This window comes from Cydia amplana, chromosome 12 (genome assembly GCF_948474715.1).
Source record: "Cydia amplana chromosome 12, ilCydAmpl1.1, whole genome shotgun sequence".
Classification (NCBI taxonomy): Eukaryota; Metazoa; Arthropoda; class Insecta; order Lepidoptera; family Tortricidae; genus Cydia; species Cydia amplana.
The window spans coordinates 16,165,870-16,190,274 of NC_086080.1; the positions used below are offsets into that span (position 1 = coordinate 16,165,870).

At 43.5% G+C, this 24,405-nt stretch overlaps 1 protein-coding gene across 1 annotated transcript; it reads right to left on the reverse strand.

The window, feature by feature from the left end:
* Window positions 1-502: 502 nt before the first annotated feature.
* On the reverse strand, window positions 503-24,289 carry LOC134652760 (kinase suppressor of Ras 2-like). The gene is made up of 23 exons (XM_063507921.1): window positions 23,999-24,289; window positions 21,779-21,913; window positions 21,233-21,371; window positions 20,558-20,746; window positions 20,316-20,462; window positions 20,074-20,220; window positions 19,832-19,978; window positions 19,590-19,736; window positions 19,348-19,515; window positions 18,388-18,523; window positions 17,116-17,290; window positions 15,926-16,119; window positions 14,791-14,876; window positions 13,735-13,868; window positions 11,996-12,134; window positions 10,842-10,940; window positions 9,604-9,692; window positions 6,302-6,478; window positions 4,567-4,752; window positions 3,926-4,059; window positions 3,321-3,452; window positions 2,697-2,826; window positions 503-677 (listed from the first exon to the last, which is right to left on the reverse strand). Exons 1-23 carry the CDS (start codon window positions 24,149-24,151, stop codon window positions 525-527), a joined length of 3,336 nt encoding a protein of 1,111 aa, XP_063363991.1. The 5' UTR covers window positions 24,152-24,289; the 3' UTR covers window positions 503-524.
* Between the last annotated feature and the right edge of the window lie 116 nt (window positions 24,290-24,405).

The window sequence follows — 24,405 nt, forward strand, 5'->3', positions numbered from 1 at the left end:
CTCGTATGGAGCTGTACAGCGCCATCTCGTTTACCTGTCAAATTCGAAACACGAAATTGACTTACATTTTACACATCTTACTCAATAAATGTATGTTTGACGCTATCTAACAAAGACAATGGTATAATAATATACTCCGCCTTGTACTCTTCCGACCACGTGACTGACACCAGCCTATGTCATCAGGCGACAGCGCTATATGATAATATGCAACAGCGCTATATAAAGTGGCAATGTTATTGTGACGTAGGCTTGTGTCTGGGAAGAGAAGACCATGTTTTATTAGACTATGACAAAGACTGTGTTTTTCATTTTATTATTTAGCGTTCTAACGCTCGCTCTCGCGTCGCTTAGAAGCATTTTAAACAGCATTTCACGCAAAATAGCGCTATTGAACTATTTCAAATGAATACTAACTATCTGTTACATTTCCCTGGTGTAGTTCACGTGGAAACGCGGCAGATGGCGTTGACGGCGTTGTCGTTGCGCTCGCACTGGCGGGCCCTCGTGCGAGCGCGTCAGTCTCAGAAGATGGCCTCGGCCGAGCGGGACATGTTGACGGGGTGCGAGGGAGAGCGAGCGAGACGCTTGCGCGGGAGTTTCTCGAACGATGCGAGCAGGGACGCGAAGTCGGGCCGCGAGGAGGGCTGGTACGCCCAGCAGCTCATCAACATGTCCTGGAAAATTAGAAACCATTTAAGTCAAAGAAATAATAACGGTACTTGTTAGCACCGCTTACGTTCAAGTGCTAATCTTACGCTTGCTATTCCCCCGAATAAGACACGATCGTATGCGAATTCGTTCACGGTACGCGCTGTGAAGTTGTGGAACGAGTTGCCCCTGTCGCTCAAACAGTCCCAGTCTGTAGCGTCATTCAAGGCTAATTTGAAGAAACTTATGCTTTCCAACCAAGCGTGATTTGGTTAAGTACTGATGTCTATTTTTTTGTTGTTGACACTTGTATGTTGTTGTTGTTTAGTATTTATGTATGTAGCATGTATTTTATTTTATAATAATATTTATGTATTTTATTTACTTTTGGACATTTCGGTTAGTTTACTTTTAAAGTGTTACTGTACATTCCGTAAGTTTGTCTATCTAATTTGAATTCTCCCCTCATCTACTCGAAGGTTAGCTGGAAGAGATCCCTTACAGGGATAAGTTCGCCTTTGTACCTTTATTTCTGTAAACATTATGTAAACCTGTGTTGTGTACAATAAAGTGATTACTACTACTACTACTACTGTTAGAGTTGTTAGTCATATTTACTGTTTTTGAGGAGAAAGAGGTACCTAATACAAATACATAACACTCGTAGTATTTCCATGCATAGGGCCATAACTGTAAAGACCCATTGAACTAATCATATTCTATTAAAATTAGATTTCCATGTATGGAATATTTCAAATACTTCCAGTGAATACTGAACATGCGACCTCGGAAATGCAACAATTTGTTTTAACCAATGTATGGCCCTCAAGCGGACCACCACCAGGTAGTAGTGACATGTGGGATGCACCGCACACAATATAATACCTATAATGTAGGGTTGCCATACGTCCCGTATATACGGGACTGTCACCGTATTTAAGTATCACGTCCCGTAATTTTACTGGTCCCGTTTATGTTCCGTATTATTTATTAATAGCGCTCTAGAACAGGGCTCTTCAAACCCCAGCTCCAAACAGCAGCAACCATACACAGGCGCAATATGACCCTCAGGTAAAAAAGTTTGGAGATCCCTGCTCTAGAATACCACTGTCCCTTATCAGTACCGACTAATTATGGCAACCCTACCTATAATGTGAAATTAGTAAAGCTTTGGATTCCTCCGAAAACGGTGCCGTCATATTACGGCCGCTATATAGCGTTGACTGACGTCACTAGAACCTTTTCTATGTAAACAAGGCGCGGTTTCCTAGACAGCGTTACGTTACGTTGATTGTCAACGTAACGTAAGATGACGGCCGTCATGACGGTGTCGATAGTTTCGTGAACGTTTTGTTAGATAGCGGTGACGCCATTTTGAATAAATGACACGAGATTTGAATAAATGATTCCGTACTACGATTATTTTCCTCTTCTGATGATATTTCATCCTCCAAGTAAATTATAGGTGATCAAGCAAATCTTGTCAGTAGGAAAAGGCGCGAAATTCAAATTTTCTATGGGACGTTATCCCATCGCGCCTACATTTTTCAAATTTGCCGCTTTGACCTTGGTGGATGACGGTGTGTTATGACGCCGTGGTACTTTCCACATGTCGCCACCGTAAAGACGGCCGTCTTTTGCGGCCGCTATATGACGGCCGTCATATGACGGCACCGTTTTCGGAGGAATCCAAAGCTTAACCTTGACGTCCTTGGTAGAGGACATGTTCCCGAGCGCCTGCTTGACGCCCTTGCCGACCTGCCAGATGATCGCTTCAGCAGGCTGCCCTTTGAAAGGGAAGTCGAGGCAGAGTAACTCTTACCACACAGTCCTGCATATAAAGGTACGCTTAATAAGCGCTATGTGGACCAACCTTGACGTCCTTGGTGGAGGACATGTTGCCGAGCGCCTGCTTGACGCCCTTGCCGACCTGCCAGATGATCGCTTCAGCAGGCTGCCCTTTGAAAGGGAAGTCGAGGCAGAGTAGCTCGTACCACACGGTCCTGCATATAAAGGTACGCTTAATAAGCGCAATGAGGACCAACCTTGACGTCCTTGGTGGAGGACATGTTCCCGAGCGCCTGCTTGACGCCCTTGCCGACCTGCCAGATGATCGCTTCAGCAGGCTGCCCTTTGAAAGGGAAGTCGAGGCAGAGTAGCTCGTACCATACGGTCCTGCATACAAAAAAACACATCATAGAAGAGTGTTAGAAGTATTCGCTAGGTGCACGACTGGTGCTGCCCTCATTTTGGCGGACTTTCTACGTTAAATCTTATGGAGTAAAATTAGTTCAAGCGGCTGCCGCTAGTACTAATGGCGGACATTCCATAAGATTACCTGCGTTTGTGACGATCAGCGCCACTTCCCCCTCCACCGACTTCGCACCTTGCCAATAAGTATAGTCGTTCGATTTGCAGCTGGCCCCGAACGGCTTACCGGTCACTAGCTGGTTATTGAATTACAACTCCTATGAAAATTGCAATAAGATTCAAAATGAACAAATGGAAAAATAATTTGCAAGAGTTCGAGGTCAATTTACGAAAACTGTACGAAACTGAGAATTTTGACAATTCAGCATAAATTTCGCGCTAGCATGAATCTACACAAAATACATGCTGGCCACGTATGATATGAACTTATTAATTTGATAGTAACATTAGTAACTTACCCAAACGCGTACACGTCGGTCTGCTTACTGAAAGGCAGGTGCAGCGACGTGTGAGGCCGCAGAGCGCGCATCAGTTCAGGTGCCAAGTAACACAGCCAGCCTGGTGGAATACCCAAGCTGTCGCCGCGAGCACTGCACAAAACAAGACATAACGGTGGTCTACTAAATATGTCTGCAGCCGGAACCAACTTAAATAAAAAATACTAGAACACCGATTTTGGTCTCCTGATAGGCCAAAAAAAATAACGATGCCAAACTAAATTGGGCATCGGTCGGGTCTTGGAATTTAGAACAAAGAAAATTGAACTATTAACTAAGCCCAATGTGGCTAATTCCGTCCACTAGCGTTTTTCTCGAACAACGAACAAAATCTACAAAGCAGCGATTGCTTTTAGTGCAATCAAAAGCAAATGTTTTTTTTTCCTACGATTGAAAATCAAAGAAATATACGCTCGTGGACGGAAAAGCCCATATGACGGAATTAGCCACATTGACCTTATCGGTTTTTATTCAATTTTTTTTGGGATCTAAAATGTGAATTGATTACACAAATTAAGGTGGCATTACGTTAAATATTTCAACATAAATTATGTATAGATACTGACTTGTTCCCGAAGCACAGCTTGGTGACGCTGAAAAGTCCAAAGTCGGTGATGATGGCGCGTCCGTTCTCCACGAAGATGTTCTTTGTCCGAAGATCCTTGTGCAGGATACCGCGCGCGTGCAAATACCCCATACCCTAGCAAACAACCATTAATCAGGATTCAGAGACCACTTATAATGTTCCTAGGAACCTACCCCCCTCAACCCCCCCCCCCCTTCCCCTACCCAACGGGTAATCAGAAGATAATTAGTTTCTTATCTTCTTAAGAAGATTGATTAGTTTCAGATATAAGGCCATTTTTTTCCGCTACGCTCACAGTGTAAAATCGCTTTATCGATGCGTGATTTTCCGAAAATGATTTCGTGTTGCCGAGAAATGAAAACGCTCAATATCCGCTTTTTTTTAAATAAGCACGGCCTTTGTGTATGCATTCGAAAACGACTATAATACCCATGGGAAATAATCGACAGACATGCAAAATAATTATAGTTAACAACAATCACAATAAAACAAACAGCAACAGACCACAATTACGTTGTAGGCTCAAAACCAGAGCGAGTTACGGAAAAATAGACCGCCGGAAGACGGTAAAAAAACATACACCTGCGCTATCTGCTACTAGAATACAAGAAAACCATATACCTGCGTGACCTGCTGCGCTATACTAAGACTCTTGTTAGGGTTGAATTTATCCTTCCGCAGGTGGATGTGCATGTGTAGCGTCATGCCGCCGCACAGTGACGTCACGATCGCGAGTCGCGGCGGCTTCATGCACGCGCCCATGAACAGCACTAGGTTCTCGTGACGGGTTTTACGGAATGTTGCCACCTGGAAGAAATAAAAACATTTTTAAAGGGTTCTTTTAATAATAGCAATATAATAATAAGATCTTTATTTAGAAAACATAGTCATACATTTAACATTAGGTTAAGAATATCTTATAAAGTACGTTTTTTCAATGACTTCTACCTGAACTAGGAAAATCCTGTATCTCAGGTAGAAAAATATATTACAAACTTATGAGTTAAATTTGTGTTCATTTAGGTAGGTTTGATATCAGTTTGATAGGTTGTTTAGGACTGCTACTAAAATTACTAAAATTGTAGATTCCAATTTTTGGGGCTAGTGATGACTAAATAGCTCAGTCAACAGCTCATGTTTACTCAGACTAAATTCTGTACAGACTTTGCAATTAACGACAGTGTACAAATGTCACCAAATTTATATGAAAATATGACGTTTATTGTGGCACTTCCACAAGTTGACACGTCAATTTCAGTGTAGAGTTAGCTTATCCGGACACTAGAATTTTTTTGTTGATACAATACTTGTCATTTCTATGATTAAAAATGTAGTATCTGGGCTGCACTGTCTTTACTCGCCCTGTCTAAGTACCAAAAAATCCACTACTAAAATAACACAACAACGGTTGGAAAAATTCGGTATGAAAAACAATATTTAGATGTATAATATCATACAGCATCTGCACTCGCGTTGTTTTTTTTTAATTTTGACCAATTTTCTGCTAAATTTTCCTATTGGGTGTATAAGGTTGGGTGTACAAGGTTTACCTCGTGCCAGCAGTCGTGGTACACGGTGCCGAAGCGGCCTTTCCCAATCACATCCAGAAGTATCAGCTCGTCCCATTCTTTTAGTGATACTGTCTCTTTCTTTACCAATGCATGCAGTAGTGCTATCTCAGTCAGTCATGCTTACCTCGTGTTTGAAGGTGTCTAGAGGTATGGCGTGGTCGGATAGTGTCTGCACGTGTAGTAGTTTGACCGCGACGGCACCGTGCCAGCAGCCGCGGTACACGGTGCCGAAGCGGCCTTTCCCGATCACATCCAGGAGTATCAGCTCGTCCCATTGTTTTAGTGATACTGTCTCTTTCTTTATCAATGCATGCAGTAGTGCTATCTCTGTCAGTCATGTTTACCTCGTTTTTGAAGGTGTCTAGAGGTATGGCGTGGTCGGATAGTGTCTGCACGTGCAGCAGTTTGACCGCGACGGCGCCGTGCCAGCAGCCGCGGTACACGGTGCCGAAGCGGCCTTTCCCAATCACATCCAGGAGTATCAGCTCGTCCCATTCTTTTAGTGATACTGTCTCTTTCTTTATCAATGCATGCAGTAGTGCTGTATCTGTCAGTCATGCTTACCTCGTGTTTGAAGGTGTCTAGAGGTATGGCGTGGTCGGATAGTGTCTGCACGTGCAGCAGTTTGACCGCGACGGCGCCGTGCCAGCAGCCGCGGTACACGGTGCCGAAGCGGCCTTTCCCGATCACATTCAGGAGTATCAGCTCGTCCCATTCTTTTAGTGATAACTGTCTCTTTCTTTACCAATGCATGCAGTAGTGCTGTCTCAGTCAGTCATGCTTACCTCGTGTTTGAAGGTGTCTAGAGGTATGGCGTGGTCGGACAGGGTCTGCACGTGCAGCAGTTTGACCGCGACGGCGCCGTGCCAGCAGCCGCGGTACACGGTGCCGAAGCGGCCTTTCCCGATCACATCCAGGAGTATCAGCTCGTCGTAGGGGATGTCCCATTCTTTTAGGGATAGCTGGAAAGAGAGGATCAGTTTTAGTCAATTGACTAAGAGCGTTAGCTTTTGTAAGTAAGTACACTAAATTATATTCCGTTGTAATTCTACAACAGGCACTTATAAATCTAGTATGAATATACTGGATTTATAAGTGCCTACTTATTATAGCCTCCTAAGGCCCAGCCATACAAACGAAATTTGCCACTGAAATTTGAACCTAAATTGTAAGACATAAAGTTGATTTTGCTTTGATTGAAAAATGTAAGAAACAAAGCATAAGCGACTCTGCTCCAATGCCTCCAATTGCACATGGTTTAAATTACATCGAACTGAATAGGTACTATGGGTAGGACCTTGGGCCTTAGGAGGATATTAGGGCTCGTACTAATAAAATAAACAATTACTTTGAATATACTCAGATGGTCACTGATCACAGTGATCAGTGATCACCCATCAATCCCACCATCGTCATTTCGCAGCGCAAAATAAAAATGTAACAAAAAACAAATATGAAATACCCCAATCTCTAAATTTTGAATAAGTACACAAAATTCGTCTTTAATCATATAATGTAGTTAACACATTCATTGTCACCCAGCCAAACAAGACATCCGCGCCAAGCCACAAAAATTTCTTCATATAAAGGTGTAGTACCACGATCCCGACTATCGGGAGTATCGGGTCGTCCGGCCTGGGAACGAAATCATAAGATACCCGATAGTCGGGTTTTCGGCACTGAATGTGGTAATCATAGAATGAAGTTAAATAATAAATACAGACGTACTTCCTCGAAATACCGCCTGCGATACGCGAAATCGTTCATTACTGTACGACGTTGGATTGTTGACTTGACAGCTTGACACTGACTGACGGTCGCGCGCCAGTTAACTTAATGGCTCACTAATTATACGGGCTCAGTCACCCACAACATTGTGACAAAGACAATAGATAGTATAGAGGGGTCCTGTCATAGTACATTTTGTAGTCACAGTATAGTAGTCAGTCACACGATTAAAACTCAAAATTTTAAAATGTATATAAGTATCAAAAAAAATATATATAATGGATAAACGATTTTATTATTTTTATATCATTTTGACCCATGTTCTTTCACTGATACCGATGTGTTAAAATTGTTAAATATCAAACGGTGTCGTCAACGCCATCTAGCCGAGCACAGGCCAAAGGTGTGTGCGCCATCTATCCGAAAATGACTTTTTCTTGATTTCCAAGGCACGTTTATTCCTTGGACTTTATTTCATCTTATACATATGTATTTGTGGTTACCACCAGTTTGGCACTGACATACACGCTATCGAGAACGTAATTTCCTTTCTACGCGTTTCGCTCGAACTCGCATATTAGTGCGAGCTATATGCATAGAAAGTAAATTACGTTCGCATATACATATGTCACTTTTGACACTGTCAGTGACTCATGGTACGGGTAGTCTTGTGACGGAGTGACTTATCTATTATGATGAAATGATGTTTTATTTTTTCGTAAAAAAATGTTTATTCATTTGATAGAAGACAGTAATCAATCCGTGTGAGTGGTTATAAACAAGACAAGTACCTATAAGAATTTTAACCCACCCCTGACACAATTATCATGAGTTATAGATGTTTTGTGTATAATATATATTAGCTTCCAAAGAGATGAACCGATCTGAGTGTTTTTTAATAATCGAAAATATTGTCTGAAAAGACAGTTCTTAGTTATATTTAGTGGAAATATTATGATTTCTTTATTATTTGTAGTTAATTTGCAAGACGAGGCTTTACCACTAATCCACAGTGTAAACACACCTCGCTCGTGAGTTCTCAATGAGACGCGGCCGCTGAATCATACAGTTATCGGGTGGCACATTAAGTACCTATTGTCCGGAGATAGCGGACACGGACACCGCTGCCCACTACTTGTTGTGTACAAGTTCATTTGAAGCTATTTAAACAGCAGGGCAAACGAGACTTACTTAAATAATATGCCTTTTCAAAACCATTTTTTTTTTTTTCAAATTCTTGCCTCCTGAGACCCAGAAGCATTTGTTTTGTTTTTGAATTTGGAACCCATATATTTTTTATTTTTTTATTATTATTATTTTTTTAGTTACTCAATGAAAGTTCAAAATATTTTTTGGAATATGTACAAAAATTTGTACGCAGGGACTTAGGGTAGGGGGACGCAGGGTTAACAAATTTCAAATGTGGCAAGACTATAATAGCAAAAGGCTATCAAATAATTAAAAAAAAAACAGTCAAGTGCGAGTCGGACTCGCGTTCCGTAAGCAACCCAATTTTTAATAATGTATTTTTTTATGTAGAACGTGAATGAAATGTCTTTAAAAAGCCGTAGTCAAAAACTAAGTAATTATGTCCGACTCACGGTTGACTGCACATTTATAATAGGTTTTCCTGTCATCTATAGGTAAAGAACTATTTTGTGCATTTTTTTTCAAAATTTTAGACCCAGTAGTTTCGGAGATAACGTGGGGGAGGAATGGTCGGACAGACAGACAGACGCACGAGTGATCCTGTAACGGTTCCATTTTTTTCCTTTTCGTACCTTAAAATTCTTTCAGAGCATGAGAAATTAAATAGTACATTACATACCTAGGGAGGTGAATTCGTGAATGCTCCAAATCGCAGGTCTGGGGCTTTACGAATTACCGCCCGTGGTTTGTCTAAAGTTTTACGTCTTTCCTTGGCCAGGAAGTAGGGTTGCCAGATCGAAAGACGCTATTATCGGGAAAAAATATCAATTTTTCGGGATTTTGGGCCTGAAGTCGGGAAAATGAACCATTCAAATTAAATTAATTGTATTAAAAACAACGATATTATACATTATTGGCACTACGTCAGCTGCTCTGCCCAATCTCGCCAAGCGAGCCCCGCGCGCGCGCTGACGGGCTCGACGCGGGTCGCTGGTTCGCTCGACGACAGTTCAGAACTTGAAATTATTGTTTTATAACTTGATGCTGTTTTTCGGGACAATTTTCACTTTGTCGGGAATCGGGACACATGCTAAAAATCAGGAGAATCCCGCCGAATCCCGACCATCTGGCAACCCTACCAGGAAGTGAGATTTTCTCCTCGCGTAGCGGGACGTAAATAATATAAATGTTGAAATATGTGTGAACTCACGCTATTTTGTCTCGGCCACGGCCCGGGCTGGTTCTGGTTGTTGGCGTCGAGCGAGTCTTGCATTACGTCGTTCGTTTCCGCCATTTCTTCTGCAACACACAAACAGGTTTAGGCGTTGGTCTCCGACTGACGCTAACACGTTACGTAACCTGTATTTTTTGTATCCCAGATACTAGGTTGCCTGGAAGAGATCGCTCTTTAGCGATAAGACCGCCTGTGGTTTGCCACTACATCTATCTACTAAATTGAGACAATTTGACTGGGTTTGTGGTAAACGGTCTTCACTCTAGTGAATTAGAAAACCTTATTTTTAAGGTGTTACTATTAGGCAAAAGCGTTTGTTCTTGGTAGTTAACCTTTTCGACGCCGTGTCAAACGCAAAACGACGCCGCCACTCAGACGCCACGTCACCGAAGTGTCAATACTGAAATTGAACTTTATGCGCGTAGGTCTAATGTCGTTCTGTGGTCTGTGACGGATTAATCTGTCTTTGGCGTTGGACCTGCGGTTTGGATATATCCATCGTTGGCGTTGAAAAGGTTAAATAAATATTTATGTCGACAACCTCTTAAGGGATCTGCTTTCCTATTTATGATTAAGTAATTGCCAACATAAGGAATCTGCTTTCCTGTTTACGATTAAGTAATTGCCAACATAAGGGATCTGCTTTCCTGTTTACGATTAAGTAATTGCCAACATAAGGCATCTGCTTTCCCGTTTACGATTAAGTAATTGCCAACATAAGGGATCTCTTTCCTGTTTACGAATAAGTAATTGCCAACATAAGGGATCTCTTTCCTGTTTACGAATAAGTAATTGCCAACATAAGGCATCTGCTTCCCTGTTTACGATTAAGTAATTGCCAACATAAGGCATCTGCTTTCCTGTTTACGATTAAGTAATTGCCAAATAAGGGATCTGCTTTCCTGTTTACGATTAAGTAATTGCCAACATAAGGGATCTGCTTTCCTGTTTACGATTAAGGAATTGCCAATATAAGGGATCTACTTTCCTGTTTACGAATAAGTAATTGCCAACATAAGGCATCTGCTTTCCTGTTTACGATTAAGTAATTGCCAACATAAGGGATCTGCTTTCCTGTTTACGATTAAGTAATTGCCAACATAAGGGATCTGCTTTCCTGTTTACGATTAAGTAATTGCCAACATAAAGAGTTGAGCCATTTAGGACTAATTGCCTTTTGACTGTTCTAATGCTGTACAAGTCGGTTATCTTACCGGGTTCGATCTCCTCCACCTCGGAACTGAAGTCGACTATTCGAGCAGGCGCCGGCGCGGGCGTCACGTGGTTCGGACTCGACACGGGAGGCTTCACTTCTGCGTCAATCAATATTAAATATTTATTACTATGACATACTATTAGAAGTTCCTTGGACTTAAGTTAGTTATTAGTTAGGTCCCCACTGAAAATTAGGGTTCATTTAGACGGTGCGAGAACTCGCATACGAGTTTCATTAGCATTACATTGCGTTATTTGATTGGTCGGCTGAATTGTTGTAACCTTAATAGTCCGCAATGTAACTAAAATCGCATGCGAGTTCGCGCGCCGTCTAAATCAGCCCTTACGCTGAGTGGGGGTCCTTTTTAACGTCTATCTCATATATTTATACTATGTATTTAACTGGATTCTGTTTGACGTAAATAAATATATTTTCTTTCTTTCTTTCAAGCATTAGAACAAATTATATTTTTTTCAGAATTTTTATTATTATGAATTAATAATGAATTAATAAAAATAATTCATTATTAATTTAATGAATTATTTTTCGGTGGCCGATTTGCAAAGGCACCTGCCGCGATAGCAGAGGACGCTGGTTCGGTGCCAGCCTGGGGCACTGGAGGTGGTCACTTTTTCTTAGTATATAACATTTATTTCAGTTTATTACTATGACATGTTACATAAACTTCTCAGCGACTATAAATGGATCAGTTCTTCCGACAGGACGTAAAATTGAATGAAAGAGTGTGTTCCCAAGGGGCTGTTTTTATGTTCTGTGTTATACACAATAATAAATTTTTCAATTTGTCTCTAAAACAGCTTTTTTGCGGTTTTCAATAAAGGTCCAGAATTAAGATAGCAAACTAAAGTACCAAGAAGTGTAACAGCGGCTGCAGTGACAGCACTATTACCAATAGTAGCTGTTGCACGAGACAAGCCAACATGAACCTTAGTGCAACCACATAAGACGACGCTACGGAGCCACGCTGTTACGTCGTCGCCGAAATCTAATATTTAGTTAATTTAATTTTTATGTATATTGTTTTTCCTTGTATCTTTTCTTTTATACTTGTAGTTTCACAGTGCCTTGGTTTTATACTGTAATGCTGTGTTACTTATTTGATCAATAAATAAATAAATAAGAATAAGGTACCTGGGAAGTGGAACTGCGGCTTGTGCGGCTGCGCGGGCTGCAGCACGTGCGGGGGGTGGTGGGGGGTAGAGGGCGCCACTAGCGCCGGAGATGATGGCGTAGAACTGTTGCACGACGACGAATTCGATAAGTCGTCGCCCTGCAATAAACGATTACGTCATTATTGAAATCAGAGAACTAGAATTACATGATGATTTTTCTCAAAAACTACTGACAAGTTTGACTTTGCTGATTAAAACTCAGGTGGTGTAAGTTGAATTTCACTCAAAAATTAAAAAGTTAGAAACTCTCAAAGCCGTTCGTTTAGAAATAACACTCGAGCCAACTAATTCCTGCATTCCCCGTCTCAGCAGTAATGTACATTTACATATGATTAAAGTTAGTGTGCAGACGACTGCATATTGGGAATGCAGTCGTATATGCGGTCTTACATCAACGGTGGACGAAGAAATAGCAATGTTATCAGGTGTTTCTGTCTCCTCTCCTGGAACGGAGCTGTGTGTGGAGTTTACACTAGTGATGTACCGACTATGGTTTTGGCCGACTAGTCGGCTAGTCGGCCAAGTTCATAATCGTTACTTCCCGATAAAGATTAAATTCGTATGGCAACTGTAGTAGCTTTATTCAAGTTCGGGTGCATTAGAAAAACATTTTTTTGCTCCTTGCGTCGTCGCGCTTTCAATATCAACTGAAAGATGTTCCGTGCTACCGCGACGATATTACCTACGTAATTACCTATACATGAATTTAACATGAACACAAGCACGTATCTTGTACCCTAAATACGTACTTGAGTAGAATGGGCATGTAACATTTGATTAATATTGTTTTTTTTATTTTATTTATGTCCTGCTTTCTGTAGTTAATAATAGGCCGACTAATCGGGCTTTTTTGCCGACTACTCGCCGACTAATCGCCGACTACAAATGTGGCCGGATAGTCGGCTTTCCCGACTAGTCGGCGACTAGTCGGTACATCCCTAGTTTACACACATTAATCATCCGTAGCACTCGCAGGGCTTATAGCCCCGTCGTAGCACTCGTAGCAGGGTAAGTTACCGGGTGTTTCTGCCTCCTCTCCTTGTGGCGGTGCGTGCGCTGTATGGCGAGTCCGCCGTAGAACTAGATGCAGGGGTGTAGGCCCGAACGGAGCTGATAGTAAGTACGGCTCGACAGTCCACACAGTTTACACTCATATATTGTCGCATCACCGCTGGTAGCGCTGGTAGCGCCCGTCGTAGCACTCGTAGCAGGGTAAGTTACCGGGTGTTTCTGCCTCCTCTCCTTGTGCCGGTGCGTGCGCTGTATGGTGAGTCCGCGCTAGATGCAGGAGGGGTGTAGGCCCGAACGGAGCTGATAGTAAGTACCTACGGCTCGACAGTCCACACAGTTTACACTCATATATTGTCGCATCACCGCTCGTAGCGCTTGTAGCGCCCGTCGTAGCACTCGTAGCAGGGCCCGCATTCACCGCGGTGTAAAGGCAGCTAGTATTAAGTTACCGGGTGTTTCTGCCTCCTCTCCTTGTGGCGGTGCGTGCGCTGTATGGCGAGTCCGCCGTAGAACTAGATGCAGGGGTGTAGGCCCGAACGGAGCTGATAGTAAGTCCGGCTCGACAGTCCACATAGTTTAAACTCATATATTGTCGCATCACCGCTCGTAGCGCTTGTAGCGCCCGTCGTAGCACTCGTAGCAGGGCCCGCATTCACCGCGGTGTAAAGGCAGCTAGTATTAAGTTACCGGGTGTTTCTGCCTCCTCTCCTTGTGGCGGTGCGTGCGCTGCATGGTGCCGAGCAGCGAGCCGCGCGACGCGCCCGGCGACCCGGCCGACCCCGCCGCCAGGAGGTGCAGGAGGGGACTAGGCCCGAACGGAGCTGATAACAAAAACATTTTAATAATTACTACGGAATAACATTACACAACAATAGGGTATTTCACTACTAGTCAAATCAGTTTTTTTTTTCGGACTGTTAAAACGATTTTGTTACTATGGAATTCGTATGAAACTTTAGCATTGTGACGTCACACAGTCAAATTACCTACTCTTTATAGTTTTATACGGGTTATAAAATAGAAATTGTGTCTAAAAATAACTGCTGTCTACGTTTCTCTATTAATCTTCTGGTGCTTTATTTCATGCATGATGTAAAATAATTTATTTTAAATACAGACAAATACCCTAATATTAAATTAAACGGTAGATTAGCAAGCACCGTGATTATTTCATTAGATAAGTTAACGGGGTTCACACTGAAGTTTGCGAGTAAATTGCCGAGGGAAGCAGCTAAGGGAGATACCCGCAGTACCCGCACGTATGAATGATGCTTACATGAAACAGTCGATCCGCTCTATTTTATTTTTGATATTTATTAAATTTAAGGAACAACTCACTTTTGACCACAACGTTGAATATACCAAAATTGTTTCCACAAGATATAGACACAATGGATCCCTAAGACAAATTTTAATTTATACTAGCAGAAACGTCTGCGAACGATGCTATTAAACTTATAATAAATTAAAAGTGGAGAAATTACCTTATTGTTTATGTCTGTCCAGAGGCCGTGAGTTCAACTCACACCCAAGACAGTAATTTTTTCACTTTTAAATTTATTCTAGGTCCCTAAGACAGTTTTTCTCTGTCTTCAATAGTTTCGGATATCCCCATATTGCCCCACTTAAAATAACAGACTGTATACGGGGACGCGAACGTTGTCAGGATGGCCGAGTTGAAGGCGAATTTAAATTATGCGCGCCATAGACTAACGTACCAAATATATAATAAAAATAACTTACTCTCTTTGAAGCTAACTTTGTCTCTAAAGGCGTGGACTAGCTCGACGGGTAGACCGCACGACGGAGGTACTTTAGACTCGCAATCTCTGCAACAAACAAGTGACATATGTATAGGATTCAACAAATAAAAGACAGAACTACGTTATACGATTTTAAACCTTATTTGCGTAAGGTACAGTCTAAAACGAGTCGCGATCATATTGAAAGTTCTTCGAAAGTGGGGCGCTATATCGTTATACCATTGTAAACTTTATTTGTACGGGATAAGGTATAACCTCACCTGTGACATTTAAACTTGCACTCTTTACACTTGAGCCCCGAGCCAAACAGCATCTGCTTGTCACAATAGTCGCAGGTCGCGATCATGTTGAAGGTCTTGGCGAAGCGGTGCGCGATGTCGTGCGCCATGTGATAGTGAACCTTAGATGGATGGAATAAGGTATAACCTCACCTGTGACATTTAAACTTGCACTCTTTACACTTGAGCCCCGAGCCGAACAGCATCTGCTTGTCACAATAGTCGCAGGTCGCGATCATGTTGAAGGTCTTGGCGAAGCGGTGCGCGATGTCGTGCGCCATGTGATAGTGAACCTTAGATGGATGGAATAAGGTATAAACTCACCTGTGGCATTTAAACTTGCACTCTTTACACTTGAGCCCCGAGCCGAACAGCATCTGCTTGTCACAATAGTCGCAGGTCGCGATCATGTTGAAGGTCTTGGCGAAGCGGTGCGCGATGTCGTGCGCCATGTGATAGTGAACCTTAGATGGATGGAATAAGGTATAAACTCACCTGTGGCATTTAAACTTGCACTCTTTACACTTGAGCCCCGAGCCGAACAGCATCTGCTTGTCACAATAGTCGCAGGTCGCGATCATGTTGAAGGTCTTGGCGAAGCGGTGCGCGATGTCGTGCGCCATGTGATAGTGAACCTTAGATGGATGGAATAAGGTATAAACTCACCTGTGGCATTTAAACTTGCACTCTTTACACTTGAGCCCCGAGCCGAACAGCATCTGCTTGTCACAATAGTCGCAGGTCGCGATCATGTTGAAGGTCTTGGCGAAGCGGTGCGCGATGTCGTGCGCCATGTGATAGTGAACCTTAGATGGATGGAATAAGGTATAAACTCACCTGTGGCATTTAAACTTGCACTCTTTACACTTGAGCCCCGAGCCGAACAGCATCTGCTTGTCACAATAGTCGCAGGTCGCGATCATGTTGAAGGTCTTGGCGAAGCGGTGCGCGATGTCGTGCGCCATGCAGCGGCCCACGGGCGTGCGCGGCGAGCGGGGCGTGGCGCCGACCACGCTGTACGGGAGTGAACCCTGCGGGGAAGAACATAAGGTTACTAATTGTGTGATATAGGAGACAAATATATGATAGACCTCGGGGGCTGCAGTCTACTCAGTCTAGGGCTTCCAAATAGCGGACTTCTCACAATACCGGTATTAATACCGAAACTGTCTTCATCAATACCGGGATCCCGGGATCCCGGTATTAGATATGAATCGCTTAAAAAATATAGTTTTATTAAACAGGGGAATTAAAAAGGCTCACTGGAATACCAGATATGTCCTAAAAGCTAATTACAACAATAAACAATCAATGCCGCCATCTGCAATAATTTTATTTCTCACTCCAGGTTGGCAATAAATGTATCCAATTTGTTGACTTCACCTCACCAGTCACATTTTTTAGTCCAACCCAACTTAACCAACCAGACAACTTTTTTTTTCAATTTTCCGTCATAATTGGTGTACCATTAGGTATTACAGTTATCCTTGCTCTTTCGTTTTATTTTTTGATAAATTATATAAGAACTAATTATGTTAATGTCACTATCATAACTATAATTCATCACTCACAAAGCTTCAGGATTCATCAATCACCAACCACCAAATATTTAGCTGACGTATAGGCAACGATTTTGTTTCAATAATAAAATGAGGGCTAGAGGCCAGTTAGAGTTAGACCAAGTAAAGTCTGCAACGATTTTGATAGCATAGGTACGCAGTGCAAGTGTTATTTGTACATCATAATATCATAGAAGTTTGACGTTTAAAATAACATTTGCACTGCGTGTGCTATCAAAATCGTTGCAGACTTTTCTTGGTCTAACTCTAGATGCGTCTGACCTTTAGTAAGCTTTTTGATACAGCCGAATATAATGGATTTAAAGGGTTTATACTGCAAATTTCCCTCGTTTTTTTAAATACCGGGATCCCGGTATTGCATTTAAAAATACCGGTATTGAAAAATGCGTTTAAAAAGACGTTATCCCGGGATCCCGGGATCCCGGTATTGGAAGCCCTACTACTCACGGTGAGGCTGCCGTCGCGGGCAGGCCCGTGCGCGTGGTCTAGGGCCCGGTAGTCGGCGTGGTGCGGCGGCGGGTCGGGCGCGGGCGGCGCGGGGGCGGGCGGGGAGGGGGGGGAGGCCGGCGGCGAGCACACTCCTTCCGAGTGGGAGGGGGCGGCCTCCGCAAGGGAGCTGTCGCTGAGAACGATACAACCTTTAAAGTCTCCGTCGATAGAACTTGCTAACTAAGCGCCACTTGCACCATTCCACTAACCCGGGGTTAACCGGTTAAACCGTTAATCCAGTGTCTGATTGTACTGGATACCATGCTAAACCCCAGATTTAACCGGTTAACCCCGGGTTTGTGAATGGTGCAAGTGGCCCTAAATGTAAACAAACAACGTAACTGTGTTTTATCACTGTTTCTCTTTGAATTTTCTCACCACCTCATCAAACACCATTGAAACCATACACATATACACTATTGAAACGGTCCGTTCCGTAAAATACATAAATATATAACTGTGTCTTGGATATTTAATTAAAAGTTTATAATGGTTTCATAAGTTAGGTTATTAGGACCTGATGGAATGACGTTTTTGTTTGTTTTAAATTCTACAATTGTCTATGATGGGTAGTGTTGTGACTAAAGTTTGTGATATAAACCCGCTACGCACTACCCAACTCATGCTCTGTACCTACCGCCGCGGTTGTAAAATACATCAATACATCATTCTGAAATACCAATTTGTCTTCTGATCGTGATTAAACAAATTAAAAATAAGTATCTACTTGTTTTTTACTTTTGGTATTTTATTATTCGATATGGTTTGACATTAGTAAATTAGTAAGTAAGAGTCTTTCCCATCACTAGTAAATTCATCATTCAGAGACAATTTCAATATGGCCGTTTGTTTACATAGTTAGCAAGTTCTATTGACGGAGACTTTAAGTAAAAAATGTTCTGTAACTTTTAAGACGTAAAATTTCCGATTAGTTTCACTCTCCTGATGTAAGTATATATTTGTATAGGGCTCTATTGTTTCCCATAAAGTTTTAAGTCATAATGTATTGTTTGCTCGCATTATCGTTAGTCATAATTCATTTGGTTCAGAAATGCGTCACTTTTCAGGATTGCCATAAAAGAAACCTAGCCTAACCTATCTATAGGATACCTTACGAAAATCCTGAAAAGTTATCGGTTTCAGTTTCATGACTAATGATAATATGACAAACAATACACTATGACTTAAAACTTTATGGGAAACAAAGGGACCCCGTTTGTATAAGATTACCTGGCGTCGGGTCCGGCTTCGTCCGGTCGTCCGGCTAGCTGACTCTCGTGCGATCGCGACTTGGTGAGGTTCGTCGGTGCCGGGAGATGGGAGTTCTCTTTCCGTTTGTTTAAAGGTGTCCTAGGTGATTTGCCGACTGTAATAAAAAAAATCTTATTAATTCGTCGTTGTCAGGAATAGGGTACCTGCTATAATTATTGGACCCTACATAGTAATTGGGCGCTCTTAACAATAAGGTTTCAATTTCCTTGTTTTTTCCTGATTTGTTAGGAAAGGCTAACCCACAGACAAGACATCCTCTAGACTGAGCATAGTAACGCTACCCCCTCTGCCACTCATACGGTAGATTTACTCCATCTTCGAGTGAATCCCGTGCCGTGATTGGTCCGTGTCTTTGAACGGACCAATCACGGCACGGGATTCACTCACCTCGTCCCCCCGCACCCCCGTATTTTTGGCAGCATCGGTTTCATGAAATAATTGCTTTAAACTCAGTCTAGAGGATTCCTAGTCTATGGGCTAACCTAACGGTAGCAGTCATCCTATACCAAAATGAGCTCTAACAGAAAAATAATTTTATACCAAATTTTAGAATAGCTACAACTAAACGCGTGTTTTCAGAATCATATGTCTCACTCATGTGGAACATATTATGCCCTTGCAGAGAGTGCTACGTGTCAACTCACCTTCGCAATAACTCGCGCTGCACCATCATCATCGCGGTGCACCACTGAGCGTGCGATAGTCACTCACCCTCCCGTCGCATCCTGTGGTCACCAAGGCTCGGAAACACGCCCGTCATTTTGAAAACAAATGAGTCGAAAATGTGCGTTTACGGTCTACGGATGTCATTAGGGCATATTTAATCGTTGACATTGGTATAAAGAAGTCTGTGTTGCACGGAACAGGGTAACGTTTCTAAAATGACGGGCGTTTTTCCGAGCCTTGGTGGTCACTCACCTTTGCGCGGCGTGTTGTCCGGGTCGCTGGGCACGGAGCCGCGCTGCCTCATGCGGGCTCGCGGCGACCCCCGCCACTGCTGGCTCCGCTCCCACTCCAGTCGCCCCCTGTGGTCACTCACCTTTGCGCGGCGTGTTGTCCGGGTCGCTGGGCACGGAGCCGCGCTGCCTCATGCGGGCTCGCGGCGACCCCCGCCACTGCTGGCTCCACTCCTACTCCCGTCGCCCTCTGTGGTCACTCACCTTTGCGCGGCGTGTTGTCCGGGTCGCTGGGCACGGAGCCGCGCTGCCTCATGCGGGCTCGCGGCGACCCCCGCCACTGCTGGCTCCGCTCCCACTCCAGTCGCCCCCTGTGGTCACTCACCTTTGCGCGGCGTGTTGTCCGGGTCGCTGGGCACGGAGCCGCGCTGCCTCATGCGGGCTCGCGGCGACCCCCGCCACTGCTGGCTCCACTCCTACTCCCGTCGCCCTCTGTGGTCACTCACCTTTGCGCGGCGTGTTGTCCGGGTCGCTGGGCACGGAGCCGCGCTGCCTCATGCGGGCTCGCGGCGACCCCCGCCACTGCTGGCTCCGCTCCCACTCCAGTCGCCCCCTGTGGTCACTCACCTTTGCGCGGCGTGTTGTCCGGGTCGCTGGGCACGGAGCCGCGCTGCCTCATGCGGGCTCGCGGCGACCCCCGCCACTGCTGGCTCCACTCCTACTCCCGTCGCCCTCTGTGGTCACTCACCTTTGCGCGGCGTGTTGTCCGGGTCGCTGGGCACGGAGCCGCGCTGCCTCATGCGGGCTCGCGGCGACCCCCGCCACTGCTGGCTCCGCTCCCACTCCAGTCGCCCCCTGTGGTCACTCACCTTTGCGCGGCGTGTTGTCCGGGTCGCTGGGCACGGAGCCGCGCTGCCTCATGCGGGCTCGCGGCGACCCCCGCCACTGCTGGCTCCACTCCTACTCCCGTCGCCCTCTGTGGTCACTCACCTTTGCGCGGCGTGTTGTCCGGGTCGCTGGGCACGGAGCCGCGCTGCCTCATGCGGGCTCGCGGCGACCCCCGCCACTGCTGGCTCCGCTCCCACTCCAGTCGCCCCCTGTGGTCACTCACCTTTGCGCGGCGTGTTGTCCGGGTCGCTGGGCACGGAGCCGCGCTGCCTCATGCGGGCTCGTGGCGACCCCCGCCACTGCTGGCTCCACTCCTACTCCCGTCGCCCTCTGTGGTCACTCACCTTTGCGCGGCGTGTTGTCCGGGTCGCTGGGCACGGAGCCGCGCTGCCTCATGCGGGCTCGCGGCGACCCCCGCCACTGCTGGCTCCGCTCCCACTCTAGTCTCGTCCGCTCCCATTCTTGTCGGTTCCGGTCCCAGGAATCCCAGTACAGTTGGATTTCCGCTTCCGCCTCGCCGCGATTTAACGCGTCTGGGGGAAAAAGTTCTTGTTATGCCATCGTTATAATGGGGCGTTGTAGGTAGGTTGGTGTGAACCAGGCGTAAAGATCGTTTATCCCGCGTTTTAACGCACCGTGTTACCCATTTCACCGCCAAAGACGTCTAAGGGTCTCCCCATACTTATCGACGCGGATTCGGCGAAAGCCGATAGTAAACAGCATAAACAGGTAAGGTTCGGTTCGGCTCCGTTCGGCCGTCGACGGCCGACGCGTCGGCGTCTTTTTCGCTCTTATTGCGTGGACATAAAGTTTCATTTCTATTGGCATTGCCGATTCCGCGTCGATAAATGACGCACGGGGCTACAACCCGATATCAACCTACTTACATTCCAAAAAGGTTCAGAATGATACCCGCCCACGATAGGCGTAGCCCCGCTTTCCTCGCACGCCTGGCTGCAGTGTAAAGAAGCTCTTAATCTTACTAGTCTGTCTCAATATATCATAAGGCAGGAACATACCAGTATAAGCCCGCAATCGGTTCATAGCTCGACACAGTCGTTTCCATTCCTCCTCTCGCACGGACACCAACCAGCCGCGTAGCTCGGAATCCGAACGGTCTCGGAGAGAATCCAGTGTTGACACTCGGAGGCATATTTGCTGTGAACAATTATTGTTAAACATTAGTTATCAACACACTCAGTTTCACAGTATATAAAATAAATAATAGTGGTAAAATCAATACATATTATAAAACAAAGTCCCCTGCCGCGTCTGTCTGTCTCGTCTGCTCGCGATAAACTCAAAGACAAAAACTACTTTTAATAGAGTGATTCTTAAGGAAGGTTTTGGTGTATAATAACAAAAGTCACTAGTAAATTCATATTTTTTTTACAGTTTCAATATGGCAGTTTGTTTACATAGTTAGCAAGTTCCATAGAATGACACTTTAGTATACAGTATGTCACTCACCGTTGCACAGAACCGTTACGAATGGCGTAAAATGAAGGAGGCCTTCACCCGAAGGGTAGAAAAGGGCTAAAGAGAGAGAGAGAGATGTCACTCACCTGTATGGCTTGTTCGCTGAGCCCAACTACTCTCAGCCACTGCCGCAGGCATGGTATGTCATTCAACTGTGGAAGGATTTCTTCGAAGCGCTCCTTGATCTTCAGCTGTTTCGCAAAATGCTTCAGCAGCTTACCCTGAAGACAACAAAAAACATATGAAATGACATGGTGTTGTTGTTGTTGTGTCCTAGGGCACCCTGGAGGTGCATAAATGAGATGTAAGTAATTAAGGCAAAACCGTCTGTGGGGTTTTAAGATAAAATGAGGGTCGGTATTATCTGTGTTTTTCCCTGACTCAAACAATCGCCATACCAAATTCCATCTAAATTGGTTCTGCAGTTAAAGAGTGAAGTGGTAACAGACAGAGTTAGTATCCATGTATTTTAATTCATGAAACTATAGGGTTTAATGCGCTATCTCATAAAATATCCCAACACAACTGCAAAAAATTACTTTACTCTTTCTAATTATTGTTACCACTATAGCTACTAGTACTAGTAGTATAGCCACTATAGTACTTTTTGATATTGGCATAAATATTTTCTCATAGCCATTAGACACAATTTAAATGTTAGTAATTAAATCTCATGAATTAAAAACTTAGAAAGCAGCAACACATATGCTCTCAACTCTCTCAAGCAGAACATGACTTCCATTCCTCCCTGCTTCATTGCATCTCAGAGAAAGCTATATACGTCATACTAAAATTTCTGCACATTCTCCTTGCTTTCTGCTTTTGAGTTTTGCTAAATGAGTAAATATGTTTTTTTAATTGCTGCCTGTACTTTTATTTCAACATTTACTTATCTGCTAAGATATATACAGTGGTATAATAAAATAAATTAATAATAAGTAAGCGGTTTTGACTTATTAATAATGTTAGTGCTGGTAATTGCTATAACTGTTCCAAATTTTAGCTATCTACATCAAACGGTTTCTGAGAAAAACACATTTAACTGATTTGCAAGACCAATGTGATCCCATAAGTGTACTGCGAACAAAGTTTGTGCAGTACACTAAAAACTAGCTTAAGTCTAAAATGTACCAATGTACTTTTGAGGCATTGTACCAAGGATGCTGGCTGCTTAGTGCTTACTATTCACAAAGAGAATAAAGTGTATAGAGAGTTACTGTCATGGTAAAATATGTAGCCACAGTAAAACTGTTAGGACGCCATTTGACTTTCATCCTTATTCTTTCACTAATATTAGTTAATTTGTTAAATATTGAAATTAACGCCATCTACAACAGTAGGCTAGGTTATGGCGCCATCACTCGAAAATATGGCACCATACCTTTGGCCTACTGTCGAGTAGATGGCGTTAATTTCAATATTCTCTTTGCTATTCATCATAAAAACTCAAAGCTAAAGCAGGGTCAATCATTACCAACTACATTTGAGTCTAGGATATTGGGGATAAAATATTATAAAATAATATTGTGCCAAATTTATTCCACACAACATGGACAGGAAATTGAATAACTCTGTTATCCATTGTTTGTTGACATAACTGGAGTGAATTTCAAATGGTGCTGTATTAGCATTGAATGCAGCCAGTCAACCAGCCACATTGAGGTGTAATGAACGCAAAATAATTAAAAAAAATATTTGAATATAAATCTACTAAGAATTACTTACTATCAATAAGTTTAACTTATTTATAATGATACCAAATCTTTTGATTTTTTTTAAAAACCTTCATTTTTTTAAATCTTCAAATTGTATCTAAATTTATTTAGTATATTCCTAAGTCATACTTTTTACTTTTACCATCAGAACAAACAGTGTGAAGTTATTTCCAAAATGTGAAATCATATATAACTCCACAAATGATATCAGTTATCACACCTGTGAGATGTAATGTTCATAATCTTATCAGCAACTAGAGGTAGATCACACATTTCCCACTAAATTAAACATGTCTCACAATTTGGAGACACTAACATGCAATCTGCATTCATTGAAATATATGAAAAGTTATTTTACGTGATTGTATCCAGATTTTCAATATTTGCATAAGCTATGGTGTATTGTGCTGCATAAACAGGTCAGGGATACGCTCAAGGTGGCCGGGAATACGCAACAAGGTCGCTATCTACGTCGGCATTGAACTATACGCTGGAGGCCTTGAGTGAAACGACGTCCTTGAATCCCGGGTCCCCTTAATACTTTCAAGGGCAGGCGCCCGGTCCCTGCGGTCTCGGGCCACCGAGCCTTACCTCCAACGTCCGGATCTCCTGCTGCGTCAGCCCCGCGCTCGTAGAGCATTGCGTCCTCAGACCCTCGAGTCTTTCAGCTGCAACGTCGATCATGGACTGGAGAGTCTCTACCATCTCGATTGCATCTCTTATTTCGCTCTCGTCTATATCCATTACAAATATCACAGCACTATACACAATCTGCTAGTCAGTACTAGTCACTATAATAAAAAAACACTTTATACATTTTAAAAAATGATTATACAAAACATTGCAGTGTTGTATTGCCGATACGCGGCCATATCCGTAGAAAATCTATATTTTTGTCTATGCGCTGTCAAACCACGGACTATAATTATGACAGTTGTCCCCCGTTATCAAAAAATATTTTCATTCGACGATTATTCAAAATAATTATTTCAATTTTA